The 22,757-nt window shown below is 41.8% G+C and overlaps 1 protein-coding gene across 43 annotated transcripts in view; it reads left to right on the forward strand.

The window, feature by feature from the left end:
- Positions 1-12,944: 12,944 nt before the first annotated feature.
- Positions 12,945-22,757, forward strand: part of LOC109901378 (uncharacterized threonine-rich GPI-anchored glycoprotein PJ4664.02) — a 38,572-nt gene continuing 28,759 nt past the window's right edge. For 39 of the 43 annotated variants that reach the window (XM_031837250.1, XM_031837260.1, XM_031837261.1 and 36 more), the window contains exons 1-31: positions 12,945-13,055; positions 13,689-13,808; positions 15,590-15,693; positions 16,043-16,097; positions 16,243-16,395; positions 16,514-16,678; positions 16,843-16,995; positions 17,078-17,248; positions 17,350-17,391; positions 17,520-17,681; positions 17,773-17,943; positions 18,033-18,074; positions 18,214-18,375; positions 18,467-18,637; positions 18,727-18,768; positions 18,898-19,059; positions 19,151-19,321; positions 19,411-19,452; positions 19,592-19,753; positions 19,845-20,015; positions 20,105-20,146; positions 20,275-20,436; positions 20,528-20,698; positions 20,788-20,829; positions 20,969-21,130; positions 21,222-21,392; positions 21,482-21,523; positions 21,653-21,814; positions 21,906-22,076; positions 22,166-22,207; positions 22,539-22,616. In XM_031837250.1, the coding sequence (XP_031693110.1) occupies positions 15,592-15,693; positions 16,043-16,097; positions 16,243-16,395; positions 16,514-16,678; positions 16,843-16,995; positions 17,078-17,248; positions 17,350-17,391; positions 17,520-17,681; positions 17,773-17,943; positions 18,033-18,074; positions 18,214-18,375; positions 18,467-18,637; positions 18,727-18,768; positions 18,898-19,059; positions 19,151-19,321; positions 19,411-19,452; positions 19,592-19,753; positions 19,845-20,015; positions 20,105-20,146; positions 20,275-20,436; positions 20,528-20,698; positions 20,788-20,829; positions 20,969-21,130; positions 21,222-21,392; positions 21,482-21,523; positions 21,653-21,814; positions 21,906-22,076; positions 22,166-22,207; positions 22,539-22,616 (3,544 nt within the window). In that variant the 5' untranslated portion in view covers positions 12,945-13,055; positions 13,689-13,808; positions 15,590-15,591. The remainder of the gene's footprint in view (positions 13,056-13,688; positions 13,809-15,589; positions 15,694-16,042; positions 16,098-16,242; positions 16,396-16,513; positions 16,679-16,842; positions 16,996-17,077; positions 17,249-17,349; positions 17,392-17,519; positions 17,682-17,772; positions 17,944-18,032; positions 18,075-18,213; positions 18,376-18,466; positions 18,638-18,726; positions 18,769-18,897; positions 19,060-19,150; positions 19,322-19,410; positions 19,453-19,591; positions 19,754-19,844; positions 20,016-20,104; positions 20,147-20,274; positions 20,437-20,527; positions 20,699-20,787; positions 20,830-20,968; positions 21,131-21,221; positions 21,393-21,481; positions 21,524-21,652; positions 21,815-21,905; positions 22,077-22,165; positions 22,208-22,538; positions 22,617-22,757) is intronic. The other 4 variants (XM_031837262.1, XM_031837282.1, XM_031837280.1 and 1 more) reach the window with 4 other exon arrangements.

A 22,757-nucleotide genomic window follows, 5' to 3' on the forward strand; every position in this document is an offset into this window, starting at 1 on the left:
TGTGGAGTGTGCGTCTTACTTTTATGCCATATTTACTGCATTACTCTTTCAGCAATAATTTTTTATGATATAGCACAAACCCTAGTGTGTGATTTTGATATTCATTATGTCCGTTTTCTGAAGGTAGCGTTGGTTACAATTTCTCTTCCTGATAAGAAAATACTCCTTCTGTTCTGAAATTCTTCTCGTGTTATTGTGGGGCTGGTACTTTTCCAAATTCAAGGAGGTGAGGAGCTAAATGTTGATATTGAAGCTGCACAGTCTTTCCTGTAATGTGACACGGATATAATGGGGTGGCGTTTTACTGCAAAGGCTGCTATTGTATTTAGTCTCCATAAAATCTGTATTTAGTAGATGTATTTAGTCTCCATAAAAGACTGGCTGGTGTTGTCTGTGTGTATGATAATAGGTAAGGGAGATGGAACTGGGGCTGGGGAGGGGTAGGCTTCTTTCATCTCCACCCAGTCACTAGCGTATTGGAGAGAGAACAAAACATCCCTGCTCTATTTGATCCTGTAGGTGTCTCCGTGCTTCAAAATGTGCACAGTATGACAGCACAAAAGGGAAAGAAGATTCAGTAACAACATACTAGTTTAATGTTCAGTCATAACCACTACATAGCTGTCTTGGACAATATCTCCATAGATCGTGATATAAATGACTTAAGTAAAAAAAATACTTTAAAGTACTACTTAAGTAGTTTTTTGGGGTATCTGTACTCTACTGTTTATATTTTTGCCAACTTTTACTTCGCTACATTCCTAAAGAAAATAATGCATTTTTTACTCCATACATTTTTGCTGACACCCAAAAGTACTTCTTACATTTTCACAGGAAAATTGTCCAATTCACACACTTATCAAGACAACATCCCTGGTCATCCCTACTGCCCCTGATCTGGCGGACTCACTAAACACAAATGCTTTGTTTGTAAATTATGTCTGAGTGTTGGAGTGTGCCCCTGGTTATCCGTCAAATAAAAAAAATAATGGTTCCGTCTGGTTTGCTTATAAGGAATTTGAAATGATTTAAACTTTTACTTTTGCTACTTAAGTACATTTTAGCAATCAAATCAAAATCAAATCAAATTTATTTATATAGCCCTTCGTACATCAGCTGATATCTCAAAGTGCTGTACAGAAACCCAGCCTAAAACCCCAAACAGCAAGCAATGCAGGTGTAGAAGCACGGTGGCTAGGAAAAACTCCCTAGAAAGGCCAAAACCTAGGAAGAAACCTAGAGAGGAACCAGGCTATGTGGGGTGGCTAGTCCTCTTCTGGCTGTGCCGGGTGGAGATTATAACAAAACATGGCCAAGATGTTCAAATGTTCATAAATGACCAGCATGGTCGTATAATAATAAGGCAGAACAGTTGAAACTGGAGCAGCAGCACGGCCAGGTGGACTGGGGACAGCAAGGAGTCATCATGTCAGGTAATCCTGGGGCATGGTCCTAGGGCTCAGGTCATCCGAGAGAGAGAAAGGAAGAGAGAAGGAGAGAATTAGAGAAGGCACACTTAGATTCACACAGGACACCGAATAGGACAGGAGAAGTACTCCAGATATAACAAACTGACCCTAGCCCCCCGACACATAAACTACTGCAGCATAAATACTGGAGGCTGAGACAGGAGGGGTCAGGAGACACTGTGGACCCATCCGAGGACACCTCCGGACAGGGCCAAACAGGAAGGATATAACCCCACCCACTTTGCCAAAGCACAGCCCCCACACCACTAGAGGGATATCTTCAACCACCAACTTACCATCCTGAGACAGGGCCGAGTATAGCCCACAAAGATCTCAGCCATGGCACAACCCAAGGGGGGGCGCCAACCCAGACAGGATGACCACATCAGTGAATCAACCCACTCAGGTGACGCACCCCTTCCAGGGATGGCATGAGAGAGCCCCAGTAAGCCAGTGACTCAGCCCCTGTAATAGGATTAGAGGCAGAGAATCCCAGTGGAAAGAGGGGAACCGGCCAGGCAGAGACAGCAAGGGCGGTTCGTTGCTCCAGAGCCTTTCCGTTCACCTTCCCACTCCTGGGCCAGACTACACTCAATCATATGACCCACTGAAGAGATGAGTCTTCAGTAAAGACTTAAAGGTTGAGACCGAGTTTGCGTCTCTGACATGGGTAGGCAATCCCATTTACTTTTGATACTTAGCTATATTTAAAACCAAATACTTATAGACTTTTACTCAAGTAGTATTTTACTGGGTGACTTTCACTTTTCCTTGAGTCATTTTCTATTAAGGTATCTTCACTTTTACTCAAGTATGACAATTGAGTACTTTTTCCACCACTGCCATAGATTATGTTATGCATCTGTGGCATCACACTTCACATAACAAGAACACTTATTCTTACTTATTCTTACACACAATATTGCTATATCTAATAATGTCTTTGTATTTATTCAATAATAGTTGGCACATTTAAGAAGAATTGTTCTTGCCAGAGCCTGATGCTGATGTTGCATGGCAGAGGATAAGATAACACTGATTTCTGGTGACTCCTTGGCAGACTGGCTGATCTGGTATTTCAGTAAATTTTTTATGTTGAAGCGATGTCAATGTCTTCCAAAGGAATGTCGTTCATCAAGTCACATCACTGTTGTCTCAGCTAAAGTCATCACAAACTGTCATGTTCTGATCTTAGTTCCTTTGTTTTGTCGGTGGTTTTAGTTGGTCAGGGCGTGAGTTGGGGTGGGCAGTCTATGTTTGTTTTTCTATGTTGGTTTTTGAGTTTGGCCTGGTATGGTTCTCAATCAGAGGCAGGTGTCGTTAGTTGTTTCTGATTGAGAATCATACTTGGGTAGCCTTTTTCCACCTGGGTTTCGTGGGTGTTTATTTTCTGTTCTGTGTTTTGTTGCACCGTTCAGGACTGTTCGTTTGTCATGTATTGTTTTTGTTTCAGTATTCATTCTTTATTAAACTACAATGAATACTTACCACGCTGCACCTTGGTCCTCTCTTTCTCCCGACGACAACCGTTACACAAACAATTGGGCACAATTAACTTGTACACTTTAACTCAATACTCAAATTCTCCTACTTATTCAGCAGTCAACGGTTGTGCATTCATGAATACTGCAGAACCTACCGTACACCAGTAACAAAACCAGTTGAAGTTTCTGTGGTTTACTTTTAAATGTGGTCATAAAGTGATCAAAACTAGTACTTACTAATAATGACCAATGTTGGTTACAGGGTGACAGTTTCCTGATATCAGGGATAAACATCTTAATTCCCAACATCAAATACTCTGTAGCTGGGAGACCTTCCCTCCTACATCGATAGCCTAGCTGCTATCTGACATTTGACACGGTGCAGGAAACAAATCAAATCAAATGTATTTAAATAGCCCTTCGTACATCAGCTGATATCTCAAAGTGCTGTACAGAAACCCAGCCTAAAACCCCAAACAGCAAGCAATGCAGGTGTTGAAGCACGGTGGCTAGGAAAAACTCCCTAGAAAGGCCAAAACCTAGGAAGAAACCTAGAGAGGAACCAGGCTATGAGGGGTGGCCAGTCCTCTTCTGGCTATGCCGGGTGAAGATTATAACAGAACATGGCCAAGATGTTCAAATGTTCATAAATGACCAGCATGGTCAAATAATAGGTCTGGGACAGGTAGCACGTCCGGTGAACAGGTCAGGATTCCATAGCCGCAGGCAGAACAGTTGAAACTGGAGCAGCAGAACGGCCAGGTGGACTGAGGACAGCGAGGAGTCATCATGCCAGGTAGTCCTGAGGCATGGTCCTAGGGCTCAGGTCCTCCGAGAGAGAGAAAGAAAGAGAGAATTAGAGAGAGCATACTTAAATGCACACAGGACACCAGATAAGACAGGAGAAGTACTCCAGATATAACAAACTGACCCTAGCCCCCCGACACATAAACTACTGCAGCATACTGTAAATACTGGAGGCTGAGACAAGAGGGGTCAGGAGACACTGTGGCCCCATCCGATGATACCCCTAGACAGGGACAAACAGGAAGGATATAACCCCACCCACTTTGCCAAAGCACAGCCCCCACACCACTATTTTTATTTAAAAAAATTATTTTACTAGTCAAGTCAGTTAAGAACAAATTCTTATTTTCAATGACGGCCTAGGAACAGTGGGTTAACTGCCTGTTCAGGGGCAGAACGACAGATTTGTACCTTGTCAGCTCGGTGATTCGAACTTGCAACCTTTCGGTTACTAGTCCAACGCCCTAACCACTAGGCTACCGGGATATCTTCAACCACCAACTTACCATCCTGAGACAAGGCCGAGTATAGCCCAGAAAGATCTCCGCCACGGCACAACCCAAGGTGGGGCGCCAACCCAGACAGGAAGATCACATCAGTGACTCAACCCACTCAAGTGACGCACCCCTCCTAGGGACGGCATGAAAGAGCACCAGTAAGCTAGTGACTCCACCCCTGTAATAGGGTTAGAGGCAGAGAATCCCAGTGGAAAGAGGGGAACCGGCCAGGCAGAGACAGCAAGGGTGGTTCGTTGCTCAAGAGACTTTCCGTTCACCTTCACACTCCTGGGCCAGACTAGACTCAATCATATGACCCACTGAAGAGATTCGTCTTCAGTAAAGACTTAAAGGTTGAGACCCGAGTTTGCGTCTCTCGCATGGGTAGGCAGACCATTCCATAAAAATGGAGCTCTATAGGAGAAAGCCCTGCCTCCAGCTGTTTGCTTAGAAATTCTGGGGACAATTAGGAGGCCTGCGTCTTGTGACCATAGCGTACGTGTAGGTATGTACGGCAGGACCAAATCAGAGAGATAGGTAGGAGCAAGCCCATGTTATGCTTTGTAGGTTAGCAGTAAAACCTTGAAATCAGCCCTTGCCTTGACAGGAAGCCAGTGTAGGGAGGCTAGCACTGGAGAAATATGATCAAATTTGTTGGTTCTAGTCAGGATTCTAGCAGCCGTATTTAGCACTAACTGAAGTTTATTTAGTGCTTTATCCAGGTAGCCGGAAAGTAGAGCATTGCAGTCGTCTAACCTAGAAGTAACAAAAGCATGGATACATTTTTCTGCATCATTTTTGGACAGAAAGTTTCCCTAATTAACCAGCTTTACCAGTAAGTCAAAATGGAACGATGTTCAACATTGCGTTGCTGGGAGAGCCACTGTAAAAAGTCCTGACTCAGATACTGTAGATGCTAGGCCTGCTACAGCCTGGGGACTGTATGTGCAGAGGTGTGAAGTGTCATGCACTCAGGGCACTGTGTGTGAAGAAAGGCTCTCATAGGGGGAAAGGGGAGGGATCTCCCATATTAAACCTCAGCCTCTGACACAAAATATGAATTTAATCCATTTTAAGTTCAAGTTGTTATCAAGGTTTAATCCTAGACAAATGAGAAGAAATGAGGAAAGGGCCGATGAAACGGGCATATTCCACCCACACGAGTTGCTGACTCCTGGTTGTGGCGTTGGCGGTCCTGATTGGCTCGCTCCAACTGGCCATTAGATTGGGGGTGAAAACCAGAGGACAGGCTGGCCGACGATCAAATGAGAGTGGAGAACGCCTTCCAGAACCGGGACGAGAACTGAGGACCCCAATCAGAGACCATGTCGACTGGAAGTCCATGGAGCCGGAAGACGTGTTGCACCATGAGCTGAGCCGTCTCCTTGGCTGAGGGTAACTTGGGAAGGGGAATAAAATGGGCAGCTTTATAAAACCTATCCACCACCGTCAGGATCGTGGTGTTGCCATCTGACGGAGGAAGACCAGTAACAAAGTCCAGGGATATATGGGAACAGGGGCAGTGAGGAACAGGGAGTGGTTGAAGAAGGCCAGCCGGAGCTTGCCGCGCAGTCTTCTTTTGTGCACACACAATGCAGGCGGCGTTGAATGTGGAGACATCAGGAACCATGGAAGGCCACAAAAAGCATTAACAGAGGAAAGCCAGTGTCCGACGGGAGCCTGGTTGGTAGGTCAATCTTGAGAAATTCCAGGACCGGGGAACGGGCCGAGTCCGGGACAAACATCTGGTTAGCCGGACCGCCCCACGGGTGGTGAGGAGATATTCCAGGTTCTTATGGTCAGTCCACAGTAAGAATAGGTGTTTCGCCCCCTCCAACCAGTGCCTCCACTCCTCAACACCATCTTGACGGTGAGGTGTTCTCGATTTCCCACATCATAGTTCCTCTCATCAGGGGCAAGATGATGGGAGAGACAAGAGCAGGGGTGCAGCTTTTGGTCCTTGGCAGAATGCTGAGACAGGACGGGCCCCACTCTGAGATCTGAGGCATCGACATCCACCACACACTGATGGGACGGGTCCGGATGGATTAAGATGGGGGCTGTAATGAATCGATGTTTGAGGTATGAGAACGCCCGGTCAGCTGCTGGAGACCATGTGAATGGAACCTTAGGAGAGGTGAGTGCTGAGAGGGGGGAAGCCATGTAGAAGTAAACAAATCCCAGGAAATGTTGCAGCTGCACTCTGGATGGGTTGAGGCCAATCCACCACTGTGATGTCATTAAGGCCCCGGTAGTCAAAACACGGACGCGGGGTTTTGTCCTTCTCCACAAAGAAGAACCCTGTGCCATCGGGAGAGGCAGATCGATGAATACTCCCTGCAGCGAGAGAGTCCTCAATGTACTCCTCCATAGCCTTGATCTCCGGACCTGAAAGGAAGTAAAGCCGCTCCTGAGGTGGTGTTGTGCCCGGGAGAAGTTCAATGGCGCAGTCGTAGGGTCGGTGAGGAGGGAAAGACATAGCGCGAGCCTTGTTGAAGATCTCCCGGAAGTCACGGGAATGGCGGAGAGATTCGAGACTTCTCCCAAGCCCGCAGGAAAATGTCCCGGGGCAGGCTGTGATGACTTAAGACACCGTGCATGGCAGAAAGGGCTGTGCTTCTAGAGCCATGAATACCCCAAAACCATGGGTACATGGGGAGATTTTATGAGCAGGAACTGCATACACTCACTATGATTTCCTGATACTCGTAGTTTGATGGGAACTGTATTGCGGGTGACTCTGCCAATAGAGCACCCATCCAGCGCTCTGATGTCCATGTGAATGGAGAGGGGTTAAGTGAAGATTCCCAGATCCAAAACCAAGGTAGCGTCGATAAATCTCTCATCGGCCCCAGTCATTGAGCACCCGGGGAGATTTGGCCTGTTCACCCCACAACAGGGTGGCATGGAGAGGGGTATGAATAATGGGAGATTGGAACATCTCTGTACCGTTCACCAGAGTACTCATACCTACTGATGAGCCTGGTCTTTTTAATGGACAGGTGGAAATATAATGTCCTGTAGTCCTACAATACAGACAGCTCCTGGTACTCAACCTGCATAAATATTCATCCGGAGACAATCTAGCCCTTCTCAGTAGCTTGGGCTCTGGAAGAGGCTGCCCTCTGTGATTCCCGTGGACACTCGGGTGACCTCGGATACTCTCTGTAAGGTGGACGTCGGGAACTTCTGGAATTCCTCGGAAACGAGGTGGGAGCAGTAACCAGGGAACAGGCCTCCTCTCCCTCCTACATTCCCATAGCCCCCCATCGATCCACAAGGTCAAGGCAATGAGGGAGTTGAGGTCCATGAGAGGCTCTCGGGCTGCGAGCTCGTCTTTAAACTCCTCCGATAATCAGTGAAGGAACGTGTCGAAAAGAGATTCCGGGTTCCAGGAACTATTAGCAAACGTGTGAAAGTCTACAGCAAAACTACCGGAGTATTTAAAACTTTTATCCCTTTTTCTCCCCAATTTTGTGATATCCAATTGGTAATTACAGTCTTGTCTCATCGCTGCAACTCTCATACGGACTCAGGAGAGGCAAAGGTTGAGAGCCGTGTGCCCCCGAAACACAATGCCCACTTAACCTGGAAGCCAGCCGCACCAATGTGTGGGAGGAAACACCGTACACCTGGTGACCACGTCAGTGCGCATTGCGCCCGGCCCGCCACAGAAGTCGCTAGAGCGCGATGGGACAAGAACATCCCTGCTGGCCAAACCCTCCCCTAACCCGAACAACGCTGAGCCAATTGTGAGCCGCCCCATGGGTCTCCAAGTCGTGGCCGGCGTCGACGGAACCTGGACTCGAACCTCTCCCTGTCCAAATGTGTAATACAAACATGTTTTAAGCAGACCACCACAGTCCCTGTGCCCAAGAACACTAAGGTAACATGCCTAAATGACTACCGACCCATAGAACTCAAGTCTGTAGCCATGAAGTGCTTTGAAAGGCTGGTCATGGCTCACATCAACACCAATATCCCAGAAACCCCAGACCCACTCCAATTTGAGTACCGCCCAAACAGATCCACAGATGATGCAATCTCTATTGCACTCCACACTGCCCTTTCCCACCTGGACAAAAGGAACTCCTATGTGAGAATGCTATTCATTGACTACAGCTCAGCGTTTAACACCATAGTGCCCTCAAAGCTCATCAAGCTCACCAATAAGCTAAGGACCGTGGGACTAAACACCTCCCTCTGCAACTGGATCCTGGACTTCCTGACGGGCCACCCCCAGGTGGTAAGGGTAGGTAACAACACATCCACCACACTGATCCTCAACACAGGGGCCCCTCAGGGGTGCATGCTCAGTCCCCTCCTGTACTCCCTGTTCACTCATGACTGCACGGCCAGGCATGACTCCAACACCATCATTAACTTTGCTGATAACACAACAGTGGTCACCGACAACGACGAGACAGCCTATAGGGAGGAGGTCAGAGACCTGGCCGTGTGATGCCAGGACAATAACCTCTCCCTCAATGTGATCAAGACAAAGGAGATGATTGTGGACTACAGGAAAAAGAGGACCGAGCATGCCCCCATTCACATCAACGGGGCTGTAGTGGAGCAGGATGAGAGCTTCAAGTTCCTTGGTGTCCACATCACCAACAAACTAACATGGTCCAAACACACCAAGACAGTTGTGAAGAGGGCACGACAAAACCTATTCCCCCTCAGGAGACTGAAAAGATTTGGCATGGGTCCTCAGATCCTCAAAAGGTTCTACAGCTGCACCACCGAGAGCATCCTGGTTGCATCAACGCTTGGTATGGTAACAGCTCGGCCTCCGACCGCAAGGCATTACAGAGGGTAGTGCGTACAGCCCAGTACATCAATGGGGCAAAGCTTCCTGCCATCCAGGATCTCTATACCAGGCGGTATCAGAGGAAGGCACTAAAAATTGTCAAAGACTCCAGCCACCCAAGTCATAGACTGTTCTCCCTGCTACCGAACGGCATGCGGTACCGGAGCGCCAAGTCCAAGAGTCTTCTAAACAGCTTCTACCCCCAAGCCATAAGACTCCTGAACATCTAATCAAATGGCTACCCAGACTATTTGCATTGCCCCCCCCTCCTTTTACACCACTTCTACTCTCTGTTGTTATCATCTATGCATAGTCACTTTAATAACTCTACCGACATGTACATATTACCTCAATTACCTCGACTAACCGGTGCCCCCGCACATTGACTCTTTACCGGTACCCCCTGTATATAGGCTCGCTATTGTTATTTTACTGCTGCTCTTTAATTACTTGTTACTTTTATTTCCTATTCTTATTCGTATGTTTAAAACAATATATATATATTTTTTAACTGCATTGTTGGTTAGGGGTAAGTATGCATTTCAATGTAAGTTCTACCTGTTGTATTCGGCGCACGTCACTAATAACATTTTATTTTATTTGGATTTGATAGTACGAGTCTCAGAGTTTCTTATAGTACAAGGGTCAAGAAAAAGGTAGGTCAAGGCAGGCAAAGAGTTGTAATCCAAATCAGGCAGGTACAGGAAGGCAGGCAGGATCATGATGGAATGACTAGACGGGACAAGACGAACTGGCATCAGATAAACAGAAAACGCGGGTATAAATACATAGGTGATATTGATGGGAGATGGGAGACACCTGGTTGGGGGTGGAGACAAGCGCAAAGACAGGTGAAAAAGATCAGGGTGTGACAGTTGTTACAAAACAAAATGGGTGAAAAGTCAAGGGGTGTGAATACTTCCTGAAGGAACTGTATATGTACATAGCTACCTCAATTACCTTGCACCCCTGCACATTGACTCAGTACTGGTACTCCCTGTATCTAGCCATGTTATTTTGACTTGTAATTGCTATTCGTTATTCACTGTGTATTTATTCCATTTGTCACTATTTCAATATGTATTTTAACTTTATCTTTAACTCTGCATTGCTGGAAAATGACTCATAAGTAAGCATTCAGTGTTAATCTACACCTGTGGTTTACAAAGCACATGACAAATCAAATGTGATTTGATTGTATGCAACATTTAACTGTTTTCACAACTGCCATGGGTTTGGTGCCAAATCATTTACAAAAAATACATACTGACATAGGCAAATAAATAAAAGTGTGTAAAAAAGAATTATCATGGATTCCATGCTGAACTTCAATGGCATTAAATTAAACAAAATGTATGGTTTTATTTAGGATAATGTTTTACAGCTTTGTTGGTCTATTTTTTTATATTTTTAAATCTTCTTACTTGATGATTGTATATATTTTACATGTGATAATGCCACACTGAGGGCCAGAGATAATTACAGATACTTGTGATATTCTGAAGTACTGTACCCACATTTATTTTTAAACCAACCTTCCAGTAATATACCCTCCCCTTGCAACCGTAGGTAAAAGACAACTAAAACATATAAAATGTTCAGTTTCAATAACAATACCAATGTTAGCAGAGCAGAGCACAGCACAGCAATCGCTATACCTCTAAGAGAAACCTACTGCATTCTTTAGATTCTTATTGAAATACCATGTGACTTCTCTACCCATCCTGATGATTGGGTTTCATGAAAAGCAGTCTGCCCTGGTTGTGATGTCACAAGTAGCCTACTTAACCCATTTGTTCCCAATTGTTTTCCGACATACCACTATGAAAGTCTTATACCATTAGTAACCCTTACATGTAATCCATATTGCTTTTTGAAAAAGTATAGCCCTGTTACCCACTTTGCCAAGGCCTGTGTTCCCCCAGGTCACCAAAAGGTACCTACAGTATACGCAGCTATCCGCTCCACACCCCAACCCTGTTTGCATATCTTAGTATTGTGACCACTAACCTGTTATACCCTAACCATTTCCTATATAAACTCAAAGTACATTACATTAGCCTCTCACTTTTTGTCTAACACAAACGTGTTACCAAAAAGGATGTTAAAGGGCAGTAGACTTAAATTCAGACTCATTACCTGTAGGAGTTACCTGTATATTTTTGTATTATTTTTATTTCACCTTTATTTAACCAGGTAGGCTAGTTGAGAACACCTTTATTTAACCAGGTAGGCTAGTTGAGAACACCTTTATTTAACTAGGTAGGCTAGTTGAGAACACCTTTATTTAACCAGGTAGGCTAGTTGAGAACACCTTTATTTAACCAGGTAGGCTAGTTGAGAATAAGTTCTCATTTGCAACTGTGACCTGGCCAAGATAAAGCGTAGCAATTCGACACATACAACAACAGAGAGTTACACATGTAATATATATAATTGTAAACCAGGACAAATCATGGACATAAAGCTCGATATTCATATAAAACAGGTCTACCCCAGTGCCCAAGCCTCAATATTCATAGAAAAACAGATGTACACCTGCACTGCAGCCCTTACATACCCATACAAACCAGATGTACACCTGCACTGCAGCCCTTACATACCCATACAAACCAGATGTACACCTGCACTGCAGCCCTTACATACCCATACAAACCAGATGTACACCTGCACTGCAGCCCTTATATACCCATACAAACCAGATGTACACCTGCACTGCAGCCCTTACATACCCATACAAACCAGATGTACACCTGCACTGCAGCCCTTACATACCCATACAAACCAGATGTACACCTGCACTGCAGCCCTTATATACCCATACAAACCAGATGTACACCTGCACTGCAGCCCTTATATACCCATACAAACCAGATTTACACCTGTTGCTATGTTCGATACGTTAAATAAAACAGGTCTACCCTTGTCAGGGTTTTCGCTGCTGGTCATTCGAGTCAAGTGCAGGAGAGCAGAGAATTGGTGATCAGACGACTTTATTAGCCAAGAGAAACAAACAGACGGGCGCAAACAGCTACGACTCAAGCCAACCGGCAAAAGTGACCAGCGCAAAATACCATCAATAATATAACAATAAGGTTCACCAATAATTCCCCAAATAGGGTACAGGCAATACCCAGGGTGAAAAACCAGACTGGCGCGATGCAACAAACACAAAACAAAACAATTCCACACAAAGACATGGGTGGGAACAGAGGAATATATATATATATAACCAGGTATACCCGTGTGAGAGACAATTAACAAAACTATTAACATGATATATTTGTAATATTAACACACTAATTGTGCTTAAGGGTCTATTCATCGCCAATCTCCCCTGAAATAACAAAATGATACATTTTACAGTCAGAATCACTCATTTAAGCATATGTAAAGGCTAATGGATACTGGTAAAATCCTCTGTAGGATCATCTTCATGAAGTATATTGATAACCCAACAACTTCAATTTAGTTCATTAAATATAATAAGTTACCTTTTCACTGTGTATTCATCTGTCACTGTTCAATTCAAGTTGTGTGTATTCACTGCTTTGTATTCTATTGTTTAACTGACGGTCCTTTGACCAGAGCGATCAAGTGTATTTTAGTTTTGTTGAGACACAATGTTCATGACAGTTCAGACAATGTATAGTCACTGACCCACTGCACTGGTGTTTTTACATGATGACTTTTTACTTCTAATTTATAACGATGGTTGTACTGATGGCTCAAGTGTGTCTGTGCGCTGCTCTACAATACTAACTCAGGTTCATTTAGTGACACAAGGAAACAGAATAAATAATGAAACCTGTTGAGCAGGTGCTCTGTCACAGTCAGTCAGTCCCTTACCATATTTCAGGAATTGTTCCCGTAGTTCACGGTATTGAGGGTGTGACAGTCAGTAAACGGTGTTGGATGTGGGTTTTGAGTCTCCCTGCAACGTACAATACTACACTTGTCAACCAGAACAGTAAGGAGAAGCAAGGTAAGGTATTTTTGTTAGTTTGTTTTTCAGTGAAATGATAGATGAGGATGATAGTGAAGAACTGAATAATAATTTAGGTCAATGTTAAAAGGAGGGGGGGAGACAGAAATTGGCCTACATGGGATCTTCACTTGGATGGTAATGAGACTGACCTCCTTTCTGAGTTGAGGCTTAAATACCAATCTAAATGTTTCTGTTGTATCTGTACTCATTATTACTTAGTGTCTGACATGATATAAGCAACATCAAAAACAGTGCATATCAGGAGCACAGATTGAATATCTGAGCTTCCATGTTTTCAACTGATTCATTTGCTGACTGACTGGCCCAACAATACGCTATCTGTAGTCACATTGATTTCCTTAGTTGGTTTATTAGTTAAAGATATTTTGTGCTGTCAAGTTTTATACGTAAGACTTTCTGGTAGTGGTAGCAGTAGCTCCATTAAGTTTTCTCTGCTACCTACTGGTGTTTATAGAAATATTCTGTAGCCTGTTGGTGCCTATATTTTTCTGGTGCCTGTTGTTGGTGCCTATTAGATCCTTTCCTGTCTGAAAAGCTAAATCATTCGATTTAATTTTTTTAAACATCAAGCTTGTTTTTCTTGTGTTCCTTTTGTTATTTGTGTGGTAGACATGACATGATTGATGATTGATGTCAACTGCTTTTGAACAAACCTGCAACAATTTGGACATCAGCACTTCAGTGATCAACGTGCTAATGATCATAGGAAGAGCAGTGTGGCCAATAAAGGTAAAGTTAAATATTTATGAAAATCTAATTGTACCTGAACAATAATATGGCACATAAAATACATTTTCCCACACTGCACTTTCAGAAGTGTGTTTGATTTGCATTGCAACGTGTCTAAGGATGGAGTTGACACTTGACTTAGACAGTTCAGTAGGATCCCCCATTCAGAACTGACAGTGAAGCTGGCTAAGAAGTCATCAGACTGGCACAGACAAAGGGACTGGAAATGTCTAAATCAAATGTCAACTACCTTCACGCAGAGAAGGCTACTAATCTAAATCGGAAGAGCAGGCCTACAAAAGGACAACAGAGCCCTAGTCTGTTACACCAGGGCTTGGGGCCCGGCCCACGACGTAGATGTGACCAATATGGCCATACAAGAACTGAGATTATGCCAGTAAAGCATGTTGTCATTAAATCAAATCAAATCAAATCAAATTTATTTATATAGCCCTTCGTACATCAGCTGATATCTCAAAGTGCTGTACAGAAACCCAGCCTAAAACCCCAAACAGCAAGCAATGCAGGTGTAGAAGCACGGTGGCTAGGAAAAACTCCCTAGAAAGGCCAATACCTAGGAAGAAAGGTATTGGTATTACATATAAGATGAATCTGTTTGACATGGTACAGTGGTTGTCAAGCACATTTCTTTGATTATAGACCTACCATGCTATTTGTAACCCATTTCCATGTTTATGATTGTACTTTTGTCATAATATGGGTATCAATAATGTTAGATGAGATATACAGAATCTGTTTTTCATTCAGTGAATGTCGACTTCCATATGCAGCAGAATTTATTTTTATTTTCAGAAATCCAGTAACATTTTCACTTTGAAATAATATTTATGTTATATGAATTTCCTACAGTACGTCCGTCCGCACATCATTCAGAAATGTATTTTGACACTTTTTTGGAGGAATACTCTGTAGCGGTTAGAGAGTTGGGCCAGTAACCAAAAGGTTGCTGGATCGAATCCCCGAGCTGACAAAAAAAATCCCTGAGCTGTAAAAATCTCTCGTTCTGCCCCTGAGCAAGGCAGTTAACCCACTGTTCCCCGGGCGCCGAAGACGTGGATGTTGATTAATGCAGCCCCCGCACCTCTCTGATTCAGAGGGGTTGGGTTAAATGCGGAAGACACATTTCAGTTGAAGGCAGTCAGTTGTACAGCTGACTAGGTCTCCCCCTTTCCCTTCCCCTTTATTATATGTTGTTTACAATTAATTGTCTTACATAATGTATTTCGACATGACATTGGAACATGTGGGGAATTGTCCACTCACCAGGGACAGGGACATTCTAGGCAATGGCATTCTAGGAATGAGGAATGAACTTCAGCTATTATACTTAACATAACATAAACGTTTTGTAAAAATAGCAGATCACATTTCAAACAGTGTCTTTCCTACTTACAAATAAATGGCTGCACACTAAGTGTTTTTGTACAATAAGTCCAGGTGAGATTCATTATTTCAATTAGCACATTACATAAGGTTATAATGAAGATGATATCACAAATCCCCTGATTCAGCTTAATCAGATTTTTTTTTTAATCTCAGAATTACAAATCATGAAATGAAACAATAGATACTTCCATGGGCATTTTTAAATGCATGATATAAGTGCTTCAGAAAAGTTACCTGTGGGGTTTTATTGTGTACTTTAAACATTATCGTGAATGTAGGTTTTATTGTGTACTTTAAACATTATCGTGAATGTAGGTTTTTACAGTTCTTCCAGTTTTGTTTCTCAACTCCTTTGCCTTGTTTCCCCATAACAGGAATGGCAATAACAAAGAATGGGCTGAGTGTCCTTGTTCTCCTGGTGACATGCTCTGTTTTGGAAACACGGGAATTCATTGAGATTTCCAGCCTTTTTTCACAGGTATTATGTTAACAATACCTCATGATGTCCAGTAGAAACCTTCCGACAATATTTAGGAACAAATGTAACAGAATATGAGAAACTTAGCGTCTTGATGATCTTAGTAAGAGTTAGGCGGTCTACTGTTAAGTTCTTGCACCATAACTATCATGATTTTTTTGGACATATAAATGGTTGAACTGGTTAGTGTGGAGTCTCGTGATTAGATGATCATACAGTATTGAACCACCCTTGAAACCCCCAAAACCTATCAAACAGGATATTCTAAATGTGGAAAATATTCTAAGTTGATATGGACTCTCTGAAGCAAATGTAAATGTGGATACTGACTTTCATTCTCTTGGTAAAGGCATTCAACACAGAGTACAACCCACATCTGTCACATGTTAGGGAAAAAAGAGCAGGTGAGTTTAGTCAACGGATCACCTTTAAATGATCTTGCAAAGCCAAACATCATCCTCTTGAATGACAATTCAAACCATGTATTTAAAAAGAGCATAGGGACTCTTCTCCTGAACGTCACAATTTCCTCTATTTCAATCCTTACAGTATTATCCAATCGATGGAACTACATAATTGATGTTGAAGTGAACGTGTCAGACATCAAAACAATAGAGCAAATTAAGTCAGCTGTGAATTCAACAAGTCTTCCCCTCACTATCAACAACTCCACTGAAATCTCTGACGTACACATCACTACTGGTAGTTATACTGTTGGGCTTGCTAGTGCTAAGCATTGCTTTTCTAATTATGTAGGAGAAAAATTATTGATTGACATTTTTTTTACATGCACATGTCCTGAAACCCATTTCCATTTCAGTGTGCTACCCAAATGGTACTGGATTCCAGTGCAGATGTGAGGACCAGTATCGTTGGTCATATAACAACTGTGTCACATATGGATCCTGTGATGACATCACTGGTGACACATGTGGATGTATCAATGCCAATCCAGCTGATGGACAGTACTGCCAGCCATACACAAGTAATTTATTATTTGTTTATAAAATACTTGAATCTGTATTAATGAATAAACTTGATATAAAAACGGAATAAACTTGATATTCGAATTGCAATTTAATAACACAAATAACTGCTCTGGTTTGATATAACAATGCAAATGCATGTTCCATATATTTGATTCAACAGAACCTGTAACTCTTCTGGAGTACTTTGTGGAAGTTGAGGTCAATGTCAATGACTTAAAAGCCATAGACGAACCGAAGAACCTTCTGAAAAACCTCAGTTTACCATTCGCACTTAGTAGCATGATCAACATCACTGATCTCAACATTACTACAGGTAAGAAATATTTCAGTTCTTGATGAATTATTATATTTAAATCGTAGAAAATGATGATTTATACTGATGTTTTGTTTTTCAGTTTGCTACCCAAATGGTACTGGATTCCAGTGCAGATGTGAGGACCAGTATCGTTGGTCGTGTAACAATTGCGCCATCTATGGGGCATGTGAAGAAAATACAGATAAACCCTGTAGCTGTATTAATGCAATTCCTTCTGATGGAGAGTACTGCCAGTCGGTTCAAAACCCAAGTAAACGCCAAAGTCCTGTATTTTATAGATTTAATTGTCATGATATGTTTCCTATTTCTGTTGAACCAATGAAGCAATGTTATATTTTCGTCACATTACAGACTTTACAGCATGTCCAACAACAACAGCCTCTCCTACAACAGGTAATGTAGGACCAAAATATATCTGATGAATTACCTAAAAAATAAACGCATGACAATTGTTTTGGGATATTGATGGATTAAATCTATTTAATATTAGCAAGTTAATGACTGACATTGTTCATTTTCAGTTCCAACAGTACCACCGACTCTCAATGAGTACATGATTGAAATTGAACTGAACACCACAGACGTTACGGTGATAGATCAACTGAGAGCCATTCTGAGAAATGCTATTTACCCTGTCAGAATCAACAATCTGACACAAATCACTGGTGTTAACATGTCTACAGGTAAGACTTCAATGTGCAAGTTTATATTTTTAATTGCTTACACACCGATTAAGTGTCATATTGATTTCTTGATCTACTCTCATGTCCTCAGTTTGCTTCCCAAATGGTACTGGATTCCAGTGCAGATGTGAGGACCAGTATCGTTGGTCATGTGACCAGTGTGTCTCTTTTGGGAATTGTGATGACATCACATCTGACACATGTGGATGTATCAATGCCATTCCTCCAGATGGACAGTACTGCCAGTCAGTTCACCACCAAAGTAAGAACCAACATCCTCACACGTTTAACATTTGTTAACATTTTCTAATATCTGTAACTAACCAATATCCTATTTTCTTCACCTTAAAGACTTTACAGCATGTCCAACAACAACAGCCTCTCCTACAACAGGTAATAATGGAGAAAGATATGTCTGATGAATTGTACTAAGAGCCATGGCATTACTATTGTCTTGTCATGTTTTGTCAATATGATGGACCTAAATATATTTAAAATTAGCAAATGAATGACTGACGTTCTTCATTTTCAGTTCCAACAGTACCACAGACTCTCTATGAGTACATGATTGAAATTGAACTGAACACCACAGACGTTACGGTGATAGATCAACTGAGAGCCATTCTGAGAAATGCTATTTACCCTGTCAGAATCAATAATCTGACACAAATCACTGGTGTTAACATGTCTACAGGTAAGACTTCATTGTGCAAGTTAATATTTTTAATTGCTTACACACTGATTAAGTGTCATATTGATTTCTTGATCTACTCTCATGTCCTCAGTTTGCTTCCCAAATGGTACTGGATTCCAGTGCAGATGTGAGGACCAGTATCGTTGGTCATGTGACCAGTGTGTCTCTTATGGGAATTGTGATGACATCACATCTGAAACGTGTGGATGTATCAATGCCATTCCTCCAGATGGACAGTACTGCCAGTCGGTTCACCACCAAAGTAAGAACCAACATCCCCACACATTTGACTTTTGTTAACATTTTCTAATATCTGTAACTAACCAATATCCTATTTTCTTCACCTTAAAGACTTTACGGCATGTCCAACAACAACAGCCTCTCCTACAACAGGTAATGTAGGACCAAAATATATCTGATGAATTACCTAAAAAATAAACGCATGACAATTGTTTTGGGATATTGATGGATCTAAATATATTTAATATTAGCAAGTTAATGACTGACATTGTTCATTTTCAGTTCCAACAGTACCACTGACTCTCTATGAGTACATGATTGAAATTGAACTGAACACCACAGACGTTACAGTGATAGATCAACTGAGAGCCATTCTGAGAAATGCTATTTACCCTGTCAGAATCAATAATCTGACACAAATCACTGGTGTTAACATGTCTACAGGTAAGACTTCAATGTGCAAGTTTATATTTTTAATTGCTTACACACCGATTAAGTGTCATATTGATTTCTTGATCTACTCTCATGTCCTCAGTTTGCTTCCCAAATGGTACTGGATTCCAGTGCAGATGTGAGGACCAGTATCGTTGGTCATGTGACCAGTGTGTCTCTTTTGGGAATTGTGATGACATCACATCTGACACGTGTGGATGTATCAATGCCATTCCTCCAGATGGACAGTACTGCCAGTCAGTTCACCACCAAAGTAAGAACCAACATCCTCACACGTTTAACATTTGTTAACATTTTCTAATATCTATAACTAACCAATATCCTATTTTCTTCACCTTAAAGACTTTACAGCATGTCCAACAACAACAGCCTCTCCTACAACAGGTAATAATGGAGAAAGATATGTCTGATGAATTGTACTAAGAGCCATGGCATTACTATTGTCTTGTCATGTTTTGTCAATATGATGGATCTAAATCTATTTAATATTAGCAAGTTAATGACTGACATTGTTCATTTTCAGTTCCAACAGTACCACCGACTCTCTATGAGTACATGATTGAAATTGAACTGAACACCACAGACGTTACGGTGATAGATCAACTGAGAGCCATTCTGAGAAATGCTATTTACCCTGTCAGAATCAACAATCTGACACAAATCACTGGTGTTAACATGTCTACAGGTAAGACTTCATTGTGCAAGTTAATATTTTTAATTGCTTACACACTGATTAAGTGTCATATTGATTTCTTGATCTACTCTCATGTCCTCAGTTTGCTTCCCAAATGGTACTGGATTCCAGTGCAGATGTGAGGACCAGTATCGTTGGTCATGTGACCAGTGTGTCTCTTATGGGAATTGTGATGACATCACATCTGAAACGTGTGGATGTATCAATGCCATTCCTTCAGATGGACAGTACTGCCAGTCGGTTCACCACCAAAGTAAGAACCAACATCCTCACACATTTAACTTTTGTTAACATTTTCTAATATCTGTAACTAACCAATATCCTATTTTCTTCACCTTAAAGACTTTACGGCATGTCCAACAACAACAGCCTCTCCTACAACAGGTAATGTAGGACCAAAATATATCTGATGAATTACCTAAAAAATAAACGCATGACAATTGTTTTGGGATATTGATGGATTAAATCTATTTAATATTAGCAAGTTAATGACTGACATTGTTCATTTTCAGTTCCAACAGTACCACTGACTCTCTATGAGTACATGATTGAAATTGAACTGAACACCACAGACGTTACAGTGATAGATCAACTGAGAGCCATTCTGAGAAATGCTATTTACCCTGTCAGAATCAATAATCTGACACAAATCACTGGTGTTAACATGTCTACAGGTAAGACTTCAATGTGCAAGTTTATATTTTTAATTGCTTACACACTGATTAAGTGTCATATTGATTTCTTGATCTACTCTCATGTCCTCAGTTTGCTTCCCAAATGGTACTGGATTCCAGTGCAGATGTGAGGACCAGTATCGTTGGTCATGTGACCAGTGTGTCTCTTTTGGGAATTGTGATGACATCACATCTGACACGTGTGGATGTATCAATGCCATTCCTCCAGATGGACAGTACTGCCAGTCAGTTCACCACCAAAGTAAGAACCAACATCCTCACACGTTTAACATTTGTTAACATTTTCTAATATCTATAACTAACCAATATCCTATTTTCTTCACCTTAAAGACTTTACAGCATGTCCAACAACAACAGCCTCTCCTACAACAGGTAATAATGGAGAAAGATATGTCTGATGAATTGTACTAAGAGCCATGGCATTACTATTGTCTTGTCATGTTTTGTCAATATGATGGATCTAAATCTATTTAATATTAGCAAGTTAATGACTGACATTGTTCATTTTCAGTTCCAACAGTACCACCGACTCTCTATGAGTACATGATTGAAATTGAACTGAACACCACAGACGTTACGGTGATAGATCAACTGAGAGCCATTCTGAGAAATGCTATTTACCCTGTCAGAATCAACAATCTGACACAAATCACTGGTGTTAACATGTCTACAGGTAAGACTTCAATGTGCAAGTTTATATTTTTAATTGCTTACACACCGATTAAGTGTCATATTGATTTCTTGATCTACTCTCATGTCCTCAGTTTGCTTCCCAAATGGTACTGTATTCCAGTGCAGATGTGAGGACCAGTATCGTTGGTCATGTGACCAGTGTGTCTCTTATGGGAATTGTGATGACATCACATCTGAAACGTGTGGATGTATCAATGCCATTCCTTCAGATGGACAGTACTGCCAGTCGGTTCACCACCAAAGTAAGAACCAACATCCTCACACATTTAACTTTTGTTAACATTTTCTAATATCTGTAACTAACCAATATCCTATTTTCTTCACCTTAAAGACTTTACGGCATGTCCAACAACAACAGCCTCTCCTACAACAGGTAATGTAGGACCAAAATATATCTGATGAATTACCTAAAAAATAAACGCATGACAATTGTTTTGGGATATTGATGGATCTAAATATATTTAATATTAGCAAGTTAATGACTGACATTGTTCATTTTCAGTTCCAACAGTACCACTGACTCTCTATGAGTACATGATTGAAATTGAACTGAACACCACAGACGTTACAGTGATAGATCAACTGAGAGCCATTCTGAGAAATGCTATTTACCCTGTCAGAATCAATAATCTGACACAAATCACTGGTGTTAACATGTCTACAGGTAAGACTTCAATGTGCAAGTTTATATTTTTAATTGCTTACACACTGATTAAGTGTCATATTGATTTCTTGATCTACTCTCATGTCCTCAGTTTGCTTCCCAAATGGTACTGGATTCCAGTGCAGATGTGAGGACCAGTATCGTTGGTCATGTGACCAGTGTGTCTCTTATGGGAATTGTGATGACATCACATCTGAAACGTGTGGATGTATCAATGCCATTCCTCCAGATGGACAGTACTGCCAGTCGGTTCACCACCACAGTAAGAACCAACATCCTCACACATTTGACATTTGTTAACATTTTCTAATATGTGTAACTAACCAATATCCTATTTTCTTCACCTTAAAGACTTCACAGCATGTCCAACAACAACAGCCTCTCCTACAACAGGTACCTTTAGAAATACCTACTGAAAAACATGACATAGTTTTTGCAATCCTTAGAATAGTACTGTTGTCATGTCTATTGATAACCTACAGTAGGCTACATTTCATGCTATTCAAGTCATAGTTTTATCATTTACAGCTGACCCCACAACAGCACTAATCACAGTAACCAGTGAGGGCTGTCCAATGAGATAAAGCAGTTCATCCCACAACACAGCTCATCACAATAACCAGCAAACACAATCAAGTACCTGTGAATAGAGTTTGTTCTGAACTCATCACACATTTGTCACAATCTTTCTGTCTCTCTCTCACTCTCTCTCTCTCTGCTGTAGACTCTACAACACCTGAGGCCAGCACTACAGAACAAATAACTACAGTTGATAACACAACACAACTGATCACAGTTACCAGTAAATACAGTCAAGTACTAGTGAAAATAATTTGTTCTGAAATTCAGGTCTTCACACGTTTGTGACAATATCTCTCTCTCTCCCTCGCTCTCTCGCTGTCTGTCTGTCTGTCTCTCTCTCTCTTTCTCTCTCTCTCTCTCT

The sequence above is a fragment of the Oncorhynchus kisutch genome, linkage group LG12, assembly GCF_002021735.2.
Source record: "Oncorhynchus kisutch isolate 150728-3 linkage group LG12, Okis_V2, whole genome shotgun sequence".
Taxonomy (NCBI): Eukaryota; Metazoa; Chordata; class Actinopteri; order Salmoniformes; family Salmonidae; genus Oncorhynchus; species Oncorhynchus kisutch.